Raw genomic sequence first — 12712 nt, 5'->3', positions numbered from 1 at the left:
GCGAAGTGTGAAGTGCGTGCTGTAATAAGGTTTCTGACTGCAAAAGACTGTACACCGATAGAAATCTATCGGCAACTTTGTGAAGTGTATGGGGACAACATAATCACTGAAGGTGGAGTGCGTCAATGGATCATAAAATTTAAAAATGGCCGAACTAACGTTCACGACGAAGAGCGAAGTGGAAGACCCAGCATAGTGACTGCCAAACTTGCCAAAAAAGTCGATGCCGCGGTCCGTGAAAACCGTAATTTCACAATAACGGAACTCTCTATGAGTTTTACACAAATTTCACGAAGTTTGTTGCACGAAATCATTACCGAAAAGCTTGGTTACCACAAGTTTTGTGCAAGATGGATACCAAAAATCTGGACAGAGATTCACAAAAATCGGCGAATGGCTGCAGCGTTAACGTTTTTGGACGCTTACGAGAAAGATGGCGACTCATTACTCGATCGCATCGTTACTGGTGACGAAACATGGGTTAAGCACGTGATCTGCGAGACAAAATTGCAGTCAGTGCAGTGGGGGCACACAAATTCCCCCCAAAAACACAAGAAATGCATGCAGACAATGTCGGCAAGGAAGGTGATGGCGACTGTCTTTTGGGACAGAAAAGGTGTGAATTTTGTGGATTTCCTGGAAAGAGGGACTACAGTAAACTCTCAAAGGTATTGCCAAACTCTGCACAACCTCAGAAGAGCAATACAAAACAAGCGCAGGGGAAAGTTGGGCTCAAAGATCTTGCTGATTCACGACAACGCCCGGGCCCACACGGCAAATGCCACTCGTGAAGTTCTCGAATCTTTTAAGTGGGAGTTGTTTCCTCATCCGCCGTACAGTCCCGACCTGGCACCGAGCGACTTCCACTTATTCCCAGCAATGAAGAAGTGGTTGGCTATGCAGCGTTTTGATGACGACGCACAGCTTCAAGAAGAGGTAACCACGTGGTTGAAGGCGCTGGCGGCCGAATTTTACGACGAAGGAATTTCCGAGCTCCTCCATCGCTACGATAAGTGCCTTAATTTAAATGGCAACTATGTAGAAAAGTAGTATTTAAGTGTGGCTTTCATCTGTATATAATAAAAAAAATTCCAATACTTTATTTATTTTTAATTCCAAAACGTAATGTACTTTGTGGATAGCCCTCGTATATTTGTTGGCTGGGCAACGTTTTAATTCCTATTTGGGTACTGCCTGGCGGCGTTTACCTGAGAGACGTAGTGGCCAAGAAGAAGGCGTACTCACCGTGGCCTGTCGTCCAGAGTAGGCGCCCTGCCGCGGCCCACCACGGAGTCCAGCTCCTGCTGCACTCGCCGCATCACCGACGGGTGGTGGGCCACGTACATCAGGGCCCAGGTCACTGCAGAGGTGAGCGCGGTCGCGCTCGGGAAGAACATGTCCAGCAGGATTATGGCCAGCTGCTCCGCTGGAAAGACGAGAGCCGCGGTTACCACAAACACTCCCTGTTGCCCTCTTGTACACTTTTCTTCACAACCTAATTGAGGCGGAGTCTTCGGCAATGTAGGGAGTAGGTTCCAAATCCGAATTTGACCATCCAGATTCTAACATTCTGCGTGGTGTCTGTTTGTTCTAAGTAGTGTCTCCCTACCACTTTCGAGCAAAGACGCTCTGAGCGTGTTTTTTAGGGAATTGACTAGTTTGAACCTGGGACCTGTTGCTGGTAAGGAGACGCCAGACCACACATGACATGTAGAGTTCAGAAGAGTTCAGTGAGACTAGCGATGATATAACCAAATACTTCATGATTTCAGCGTCAGCTCCACTGCACTCCCTGTAAATGAATCTTAATACTAACTAAATTTAGTGGAAGGGGTTCACGTCTTTCCTATTTTTAGTTAGCTGGTAAAATAACGTCGAAAAAGCAGTTAAGTTTACCATTGGAAATTTTATTCTACTCACAAAACATTGTTTATAAATTGCACTATTGATAACAGGAATATTTTAATACAGGATGATAAAAACCAACTGCATTCAACAAAAATGTGAACGAATATTCCCTGAATGGGTTTCCAACTTCTACAATGGATTAAGGGATGACCTATGCCATATCACATCTATAATCTAGGTTTAAATTAAGTTTCGTAAAAGAGAAAACTATCAAAATGGTCTACAGTGACCCTCAATCATAAGATTCCTTTAATTTCCGTCTATGGTCACAATTTTTTCTGTTTAACAGATTACCGGTTTCGGCCTTTAATGACCATCATCAGATCTGTCTCATAAAATCAAAGTCCTAATGAGACATATCTGATGATGGTCATTAAAGACAGAAACCGGTAATCTGTTAAACAGAAAAAATTGTGACCATAGACGGAAATTAAAGGAAACTTATTACATATACGGGTCACTGTGTTTTTTGCGACGATGTCGCAGCTTGTGAAACCCTCAATTATCTTTAATTACTTATTTAACTTGTCGTAAATTACAGTGGCTGATGTGGCTTCTCAATAATTATATAACAGAAAAATCATCGCGTTTCAGATTTTAACTCCTAGTAGCAAATGTGAATACCATGAGCTTTAATTGACGATCGACACTAGTATTGCGCAAAAAGGGGATGTAACAGATGAGACTTCTGCAGTTCTGAGTGAAGCCTTATGACTCTTATGCGGCATCGCGTGCGTTCATCACCTTGTCGGTGGTTAGTCAGCGTCAGGGGGCGGCGGGCAGCGCAGCTCCACACACCACGCCGTCTCGGAAGCAACTCTTTCTAACTTCTCTTTACTACAATTTACTGCAGTGAGTTTAAGAAAAAGCTATCTGGCTGCGTTTTCAACTGACCAATCAGGGTCTCAATGTTAACCTTAAGCTCCGCCTACAAAAATTCTGTCTATCCAATGAGAAACGTTATACTTTTCGTGGTGGGGCAATGTTTTTAATGTTTGCTACGTAACAGAGACGCGTATAGTCTCACGCTAAAACTTGCAGCTGGTGTGGCCCTTTTAGTGTTATCGTAAGATCTATACTGTTCTTCTGGAGGGCTCTATCTTTTAACATGGGCTGGGGGGTGGTCTTGGCGGTCGGCCGGCAATGTGGGTGTCCGTCCCTTATCGTAGGGTCTTCTAGCATAACACGGTTCTGCTCTCGGCTTCTGTTCTCGTTTCTCCCCTCTGAACTGCGTCTGTTTCACGGTGGGAAGGTATGACATGCATTTAAGCGTTCTTGTGATAGTCTGTGGTATTCCATTTGCTCACTCGTTGATCGTATTACTGTGGTTAATTTAATGTCAGGATTTATTCGGAGCTATCTGACATATTGCCGGATTTGCTATCATGTCAGGGTTTTCATGGAAGGTGTTGGATTTGCCTGACACCTTACAAGATTAAAGTATTCTGTAACTGTCTGCCCAAGCCATACACCTCGTGAGCTGGCTATTGCCCTGACTGTAGGTAGAGCACAACCTTACGTCTCTGTTAGGAGGGATCAGGTGGTGAGCCCAGCGCCACAGCCGCCTTTTTCCCCTGTGAAAGGCACCTGGAACTGTTTTGGGCTCAGACTGAGTGGAGCTGGAGCTATCCTGAAGGATTTTGAACGAGAAAAAAATCCCTGACCCGATCTAGGTCTGAACCCAAGACCACCAGAGCCACAGTCTAGTGCTCTACTCACTTTTTTTTTTGTAGTCTCATTTTGTTCGTTTTCGTTCGTTGCATCTGCTCGATGCGGACGTCGCAAGAAACCCGTTTCAGTTCGTCGTTGATCCATTAACTCAGTTTTTTTTAATTACAGAGGGCAGCTAGCCCTCTGACCGAACACGCTGAGTTACCGTGACGGTCACTCACTAGACCACCACGACAGCTAGGTAGTGTGTGGCTTTCCTAAGTTGATTACAGTGAATACTGTGCTTTTGTTTATTTCAAAGTGTCACCGTTCATTTACATGTGCAGTCATATTTAATGACATCAATGGAACATTCCATATTAACTGTAAGAAGAATGTCATGAGAAAAAGCATACAGGCCTAACACTGGCACATGGGTTGTGTTGAGTTACAGTACCACACGGCTTAGTGTGACCAAAGCAGCTCGTGTAGGCAGTAGTCTCTTAGGTATAATAGTTCTGACTCCATGGTGTGCCTATTTGGTACATATTATTAGAGTCGAGAGGAAATGGGACAGCACAACAAAGACATCTGGATGAAGCAACGTGATCTCTACAGTGACTGGATTGAACAAAAGTATATATTTTAACGATAAGGGGGTGGCCTATGCCAGCCATTACTGCTCGAGTGATCTGAAATTATTGTAACAGCTTTGGACAATAAATTATTTTCATCTTTAGATGCTTATATACACAATTCAAATGTTACGTGATTACGGAAAAATCTCAACAATAAAATACTTCAAATATGGAAACTACGAAGCAAAATGTTGTCCTCCAGTGTCACAATCAGGAAAAGATTAGAATCTGACTGGAGCCACGAAAAGTAGGGGGTGCCACAGGGTACCGTTCTGGGTCCACTGCTTTTCATATGTATCAACGATATGCCGCTAAACATGACACATCATTCAAAAATTCTTCTCTTTGCATATTACACATTTGTTACCGGGAAAGATGTGTAATACAATGCAAATTATCTAGCTAATAGAGCAGTCAGTAACATTAGCAGGTGCCGGCTGGTGTGGCCGTGCGGTTAAAGGCGCTTCAGTCTGGAACCGCGTGACCGCTACGGTCGCAGATTCGAATCCTGCCTCGGGCATGGATGTGTGTGATGTCCTTAGGTTAGTTAGGTTTAAATAGTTCTAAGTTCTAGGGGACTGATGACCACAGAAGTTAAGTCCCATAGTGCTCAGAGCCATTCTGAACATTAGCAGGCGGCTTTCGGAGAACAGATGCAACACAGACGCAATCCACATAACTCTTGTAAAAGCCAAATTATATTGTCCAAACGTGGTCAAACTGTCTGTGAAGGCGACCATTTTAAATTCTTAAGACTAATGGGAGGTAGTAAGCTTTCTCGGACTATCACATTCAAGATATTGTGTGGAAACTGAATGCTGTTATCTTCACCATGAGATTAATCCCCACTATCTCTGACAATGAAACGTGAAGGATTGTTTACTTTGCTTACTTTTAACTGTATTATGTCTCACAGTATCATATTTTGGGGCAACTCTTTAGTCAGCCGTGAGTGGACCCAGAACGTATGGGATGGTGCTCTGCCCGCTGATGAGTCGCTGTTTAGCTTGGAGACTGATTCCTGACGTCTTTTAATCTGGCCGCTCGCCCTGGTTATCATTACAGTTCTGACAGTACTGCGCAAAGGAACTAATACCTCGGCGCCAATATCCTTTTCTTGGGCAGCATCATGTTTGGAGCACACATGCCACTACTGTGATTTCAAAGACTAGAGTGGCGTTTGGTTTGCAGGAGATGACATTGTGCAACAGTTGTTGTTGTTGTTGTTGTTGTTGTGGTCTTCAGTCCTGAGACTGGTTTGATGCAGCTCTCCATGCTACTCTATCCTGTGCAAGCTCCTTCATCTCCCAGTACCTACTGCAACCTACATCCTTCTGAATCTGCTTAGTGTATTCATCTCTTGGTCTCTACGATTTTTACCCTCCACGCTGCCCTCCAATACTAAATTGGTGATCCATTGATGCCTCAGAACATGTCCCACCAACCGATCCCTTCTTCTAGTCAAGCTGTGCCACAAACTTCTCTTCTCCCCAATCCTATTCAATACCTCCTCATTAGTTATGTGATCTACCCATGTAATCTTCAGCTTCCTTCTGTAGCACCACATTTCTAAAGCTTCTATTCTCTTCTTGTCTAAACTATTTATCGTCCATGTTTCACTTCCATACATGGCTACACTACATACAAATACTTTCAGAAACGACTTCCTGACACTTAATTCTATACTCGATGTTAACAAGTTTCTCTTCTTCAGAAACGCTTTCCTTCCCATTGCCAGTCTAAACTTTACATCCGCTCTACTTCGACCATCATCAGTTATTTTGCTCCCCAAATAGCAAAACTCCTTTACTACTTTAAGTGTCTCATTTCGTAATCTAATTCCCTCAGCATCACCCGACTTAATTCAACTACATTCCATTATCCTCGTTTTGCTTTTGTTGATGTTCATCTTATATCCTCCTTTAACGACAAAAGTTATGTGCGCCTTATTCATGGGTCATAATCACCTAGGATTTGTAAACCTAGGTAAAGCGTTCAACAATATAAAATGGTGCACGATGCTCTAAATTCTCAGAAACATTAGTGTCCATTACAGGGAAAGACGGGTAGTATACCATATGTACACGAACTAAGAGGGGAAATTGTAGATCAAGAACTAAGTGTTCAGATTAGAAAGTGTACTATTGGTGTGAATATCAAAGAAGCAATGGCAGAAATAAAACAAAGGTTCATGAATGGGATCAAAATTCAGGGTTTGAGGATGTCAATGATACGATTTGCTGATGATATTGCTATCCTCAGTGAAAGTGCAGAAGAATTACAGGATCTGTTAAATGGAATGAACAGTTTAATGAATACAGATATGGACTGGGAATAAATCACAAAAACACTAAAGTAATGAGAAGGAGTAGAAACAAAAATAGTAGAAGCTTAATATCAAAATTGGTGATCATGAATTAGACGAAAGAATTCTGCTACCTTGGGAGTGAAGTAACCCATAACAGGCGAAGCAAGGAGGACATAAAAAGCAGAGTAAAACAGACAAAGAGGGCATTGCTGGCCAAAAGAAGTCTACTAGTATCAAACATCAGGCTTAATTTAAGAAAGAAACTTCAAAGAATGTACGTTTGGAGCTCCGCATTGCATGGCAGAGAATCGTGGATTGTGGAAAAACCAGAAAATAAGTGAAATCGAAGCGTCTGAGATGTGGTGCTACAGAAGAATGTTGAGAATTAGGTGGAACGATAAGATAAGGAATAGGAGGTTCTCGGCAGAATCGGCGAAGAAAGGGAGACAAGAAAAACACTGATAAGAAGAAGAGGCAGGGTGATAGAACATGTGTGAAGGCATCAGGGAATAGCGTCCGTGGAACTTGAGGAAGCTGTAGAGGGTATAAACTGTAGGGAAAGATTGGAACATGACGTAGTGAGCAAGTGCTATTCTGAGACTATGAGGTTGGCACGGGAGGGGAATTCGTGGTAGGTCGCATCAAACTAGTCAGGAGACTGATGACCCAAAAAACGTGGACCCTCAGATCTACCTTATGGATGATAATGTCCAACCTCAGGGATGGTAACAAGAGGGCATCACGCATCTACGAGGGTAATCCCAAAAGTAAGGTCTCCTATTTTTTTATAAGTACATAGACCTGTTTATTTCTACAATGGTGTACATCAGTTTACATTTAGCTATTTTTCGACATAATTACCATTTCTGTCGATGCCGATGTCATACCAGCTCGCCGCCATGCTGTTCAGAAAGTTATGAACCTTTCCTTCACCTCGTCGTTGGAGCTGAACCTCTTTCCGGCCAAATGTTCTTTTAACCTAGCGAACAGATTATAGTCACTGGGCGCCAAGTCAGGACTATAGGGTGATTGGGCGATTATGTTCCACTGAAACTGTTGCAGGAGGGAAACGGTTTCAAAGAACGGCTCTGAGCACTATGCGACTTAACTTCTGAGGTCATCAGTCGCCTAGAACTTAGAACTAATTAAACCTAACTAACCTAAGGATATCACACACATCCATGCCCGATGAAGGATTCGAACCTGCGACCGCAGCGGTCACGCGGTTCCAGACTGAAGCGCCTTTAACCGCACGGCCACACCGGCCGGCAGGCAACGGTTTGCCGAGCGATGTGTGAGCGAGCGTTGTCACGGAGAATGAGTACGCCCTTACTCAACATTCCTCCGGTTCTGAGTCTCACAGTACCTGTCAGCATTAATTGTGGTCCCAGTGGGCATAAAGTCGACCAACAATAATACCCCTTTCCGATCCCAAAAAACGGTTGTCACGACTTTACCGGCAGACTGTGTTTGTTTGAATTTCCGCAGCTTTGGCGAAGAAGGATGCCACCACTGGCGTGATTGTTGCTTGGTCTCAGGTGTAAAGTGGTATGCCCAGGTTTCGTCACCCGTGACAATTGAGTCCAGAAAGTTGTGCTGTTCGGCTGCAAGGCGGTGAAGAAATGCGCGGGAAGCATCAACTCGTTGCCGCATGTGGTCCTCAGTCAGCATGCGTGGCACCCATCTTGCGCACACCTTCCGGTAGTTCAATGTTTCCGTTGAAATTCTGCGAGCGGTGCTTCGTGAAACCTCAGGAACCAACGTGCAGAGATCATCCAGGGTGATCCGCCGATCTTCACGCGTGCTTTGCTCAACCTTCAACACTGTCTCCTCAGAAATTGACGGCCTCGCGCCCCTTTGTTCGTCGTGAATTTCGGTCCGACCAGCTGCAAACTCTCCACACCACTTACGAACATTTTTGACATCCATGCACGACTCACCGTACACTTCCGTCAATTGGCGATGGATTTCAATCGGCGCAGTGCCCTTTGCGTTCAAACACCGAATAACTGCGCGCAATTCGCACTTGGCGGTAACATCCAACGGGAGCTCCATTCTCAACTGCTGCCAAGCCGCCAAAACTGAGAGCGTCAGAGCGTGAAGCACTCTCCATAACAGTGTGACCAACTGCCACACATAGTTCTGTACTTATAAAAAAAAAATAGGAGACCTCACTTTTCGGATTACCCTCGTAGATAGGTCAGCTCGCTCGCTGGGTTTAAATCTGATTCAGTGTACGTGGAACGTGGACTGGAGCCGTAACCCACAGAGTACGTTTATCCAACAGTGACAGCTGTTACCACAAGCTACGATGGGTAGCCCAGTAGAAATTATGTATGCCATCGTGGCTACTGTATTGCAAGGGTTCATACTTTGTACTGAGGTCATATATGTCACCACTGAAGGGATACCACAAAAATCACGTGTCAGTCCCAAGTAGCATGGCTGGTTTTTCAACATGCCTCGTATTTTTACCACTGTGTCGAGTGTTACAATGATGTCAGGGCACCTTTCAACTCAATTATTTCCCACTACCTTGTATGAAAGACGACAGCATTCAAAGTAGATATCTTGAGAATCAACCGCTTGGCTAATCTTGTAAATTATATGAATTATATGAATGCGTGGCTCTCGATGGAAGTGTGAATAGGCCACGAGATAGAGCGCGCACCTGCTCTAACGCTGGATGGCGCAGTGGTTAACGCACCAGCCTAGTACACAGGAGATCCCGGGTTCGAATCCTGGTGTGGTACACATTTTCATTCGTCACTGCCGATTCCACGTAATGTCCTGATGCAGCTGACAGCAGTGATTCACTCCCTTTCATCCCCTCCCCTCTCCCCCTTTAATTTACAAATAAGATCTTGTAAATAACTCATTTGGCGACCTGTTTCATAGCCTAGAACCATATCATCAGGTTAGATTTGTTAAATCGTGACGTTAAATTTGCAAATGGACAGGAACGAACGACAGTAGGCCGAATATAACTGGTTGGCTGTTACGGATTCATGGCGCGCTTGAGGAATCGTAGACTCATGCTTTCTGCTTACATGACGATTCACTAATTGTGCCATATATTCATAGATAACGAATGTTCGGTTCTATCCAAGTTGCAACATTGATGTCATTATCTAACAGATACAACGTGATGATGTAGCTTCTAGGCTACGAAACAGGTCGCTAAATACACTCCTGGAAATTGAAATAAGAACACCGTGAATTCATTGTCCCAGGAAGGGGAAACTTTATTGACACATTCCTGGGGTCAGATACATCACATGATCACACTGACAGAATCACAGGCACATAGACACAGGCAACAGAGCATGCACAATGTCGGCACTAGTACAGTGTATATCCACCTTTCGCAGCAATGCAGGCTGCTATTCTCCCATGGAGACGATCGTAGAGATGCTGGATGTAGTCCTGTGGAACGGCTTGCCATGCCATTTCCACCTGGCGCCTCAGTTGGACCAGCGTTCGTGCTGGACGTGCAGACCGCGTGAGACGACGCTTCATCCAGTCCCAAACATGCTCAATGGGGGACAGATCCGGAGATCTTGCTGGCCAGGGTAGTTGACTTACACCTTCTAGAGCACGTTGGGTGGCACGGGATACATGCGGACGTGCATTGTCCTGTTGGAACAGCAAGTTCCCTTGCCGGTCTAGGAATGGTAGAACGATGGGTTCGATGACGGTTTGGATGTACCGTGCACTATTCAGTGTCCCCTCGACGATCACCAGTGGTGTACGGCCAGTGTAGGAGATCGCTCCTCACGCCATGATGCCGGGTGTTGGCCCTGTGTGCCTCGGTCGTATGCAGTCCTGATTGTGGCGCTCACCTGCACGGCGCCAAACACGCATACGACCATCATTGGCACCAAGGCAGAAGCGACTCTCATCGCTGAAGACGACACGTCTCCATTCGTACCTCCATTCACGCCTGTCGCGACACCACTGGAGGCGGGCTGCACGATGTTGGGGCGTGAGCGGAAGACGGCCTAACGGTGTGCGGGACCGTAGCCCAGCTTCATGGAGACGGTTGCGAATGGTCCTCGCCGATACCCCAGGAGCAACAGTGTCCCTAATTTGCTGGGAAGTGGCGGTGCGGTCCCCTACGGCACTGCGTAGGATCCTACGGTCTTGGCGTGCATCTGTGCGTCGCTGCGGTCCGGTCCCAGGTCGACGGGCACGTGCACCTTCCGCCGACCACTGGCGACAACATCGATGTACTGTGGAGACCTCACGCCCCACGTGTTGAGTAATTCGGCGGTACGTCCACCCGGCCTCCCGCATGCCCACTATACGCCCTCGCTCAAAGTCCGTCAACTGCACATACGGTTCACGTCCACGCTGTCGCGGCATGCTACCAGTGTTAAAGACTGCGATGGAGCTCCGTATGCCACGGCAAACTGGCTGACACTGACGGCGGCGGTGCACAAATGCTGCGCAGCTAGCGCCATTCGACGGCCAACACCGCGGTTCCTGGTGTGTCCGTTCCAGGAGTGTATGTTATTTACAAGACCAGCCAAGCGGTTATCATTCAACACAATTATCTCCATGCCATGTGTTGTTTCCTGGATCTTGTAGATCCCTCAGCTTATGGGCATCAGTATAATCTGAGAGCAACTTACCAAAGAACTGCTGAAGTGCCTAAACAAAAATCTTAATTTTCGATGTGACTGTTGTCAGACAGAGGTAATATAAAAATAAAATACTAAAATCTTCATTTACTTTTTATCGCATGATCTCACATGGGGTCGTTTTCGGAACAATTAATCAAGCCAAGCTTGTTTCCCGAGCTGTAGGACGTCCAGCAGATAAGTGTTCAAAGAATTGCTTCCCAATATACCTATTCCTCAGTGAAATTTGTCATTAATATCTCTCTTCAGATCAATAGCTCAGTTTATGAAGTTAACGATAGAAACAAGAATAATCTTCACGAATATTTAAAGTCACTCATTTTGATCCAGAAACGTGTCTGTCATTAACTTGCCAGCACTCATAAAAAGTTGAACTACTAATGCGGTTCAGTTTCAGAAGAGCCTAGAGGATTTAATTGATGATTTTTATAGCAGAACCTATTAATGACTGTGGATTATTATTAATATCAAATAATGTCACTATTACATAAAAATCTGACTCTCTGCACATTTTCAGTGCAGTAATATAATCAATGTAAATAAGTCTCGGAAACAGATTTTTTACATGAAACTTCCTGGCAGATTAAAACTGTATGCCGGACCGAGACTCGAACTCGGGAAGTTTCATATCAGCCGACAGACCGCTGCAGAGTGAAAATCTCATTCTAGATTTTTTGCAAGCTGCGAGGCGACAAAAGCCTAAGAATCATCATCCGCACCTAAATTTATTGTACATTTACATGTTTTGTGCCAGTTTTGTCACTATCTCTTAAATGAAGAAAGTGTATTTATTCCACATCCATAAGACCCATGCCACTTGGAATTGGTATTTATTGTCCTAGCTTTGACATGTTCTACGAGGGCATGGGGAAAAGTAATGCCTCCCAACTTTTATTGGAAAACTCTTAAAACTTTTTAAATAAAACAAACTTCATTAACATTCTACATCGTTGTTCCTCATATCTACATATTTATTTCTCAACATGGTCACCCTGGCGGCGAACACATTTCTCACAACAAGGCACCAATTTGTTGACACCGTCACTGTTGAATGTTCCGTATTGTAGACGGAGCCGCAACCTCAACTCTGCTTGCATCGTTTCATCGCTATCAAACTGAAGTCTTCGAAGGTGTTCTTAAGTTTTGGAAACAGATGAAAATAGGAAGGGGGCGAGGTCGGGACTACATGGAGGTTGATGGATATAACTTTAATTATATACAACTTTTATATGTAAAACGGTTTTATATATTATCGTTTCGAAATATTCCCTCTGAACCTAATACTGTAAATTACCTTTCGGGATAAGTTTTACTCCTTAAAAGTAAAATTGGGAAGAAAAAATACGTATTGCAGTATTTTGCCCCTCTATACACACGCAAAGTTGCATCAGGATCGTGTATTGACAGTTAGGAATATTCCCCTGTTAGTGTGGGTCGAGGTCGTCGACTACAGAAGAAAATTAGTTTGAGCAGCTTCGGTTATATGTTGCCCGTTTTAAGGAAGAAATGAAGATTATCAAAGAGTATAATCTCAGACTGAGCGTAATTATAATTCGGGTAAAGTA

General features: G+C 44.5%; 1 protein-coding gene across 2 annotated transcripts in view; it reads right to left on the bottom strand.

Annotated features, from left to right (window-relative positions):
- LOC124552620 (probable cytochrome P450 304a1) overlaps positions 1-12712 on the bottom strand; it is a 121940-nt gene that overhangs the window by 57770 nt on the left and 51458 nt on the right. For both annotated transcript variants that reach the window (XM_047126946.1, XM_047126947.1), the window contains exon 6: positions 1246-1426. In XM_047126946.1, coding sequence (XP_046982902.1) covers positions 1246-1426 — 181 coding nt within the window. The remainder of the gene's footprint in view (positions 1-1245; positions 1427-12712) is intronic.

Source organism: Schistocerca americana, chromosome 10 (genome assembly GCF_021461395.2).
Source record: "Schistocerca americana isolate TAMUIC-IGC-003095 chromosome 10, iqSchAmer2.1, whole genome shotgun sequence".
NCBI classification, from domain to species: Eukaryota; Metazoa; Arthropoda; class Insecta; order Orthoptera; family Acrididae; genus Schistocerca; species Schistocerca americana.
The sequence above is the reverse complement of the archived record's forward strand: the minus strand, read 5'-3'. Positions and strand labels throughout refer to the sequence as shown.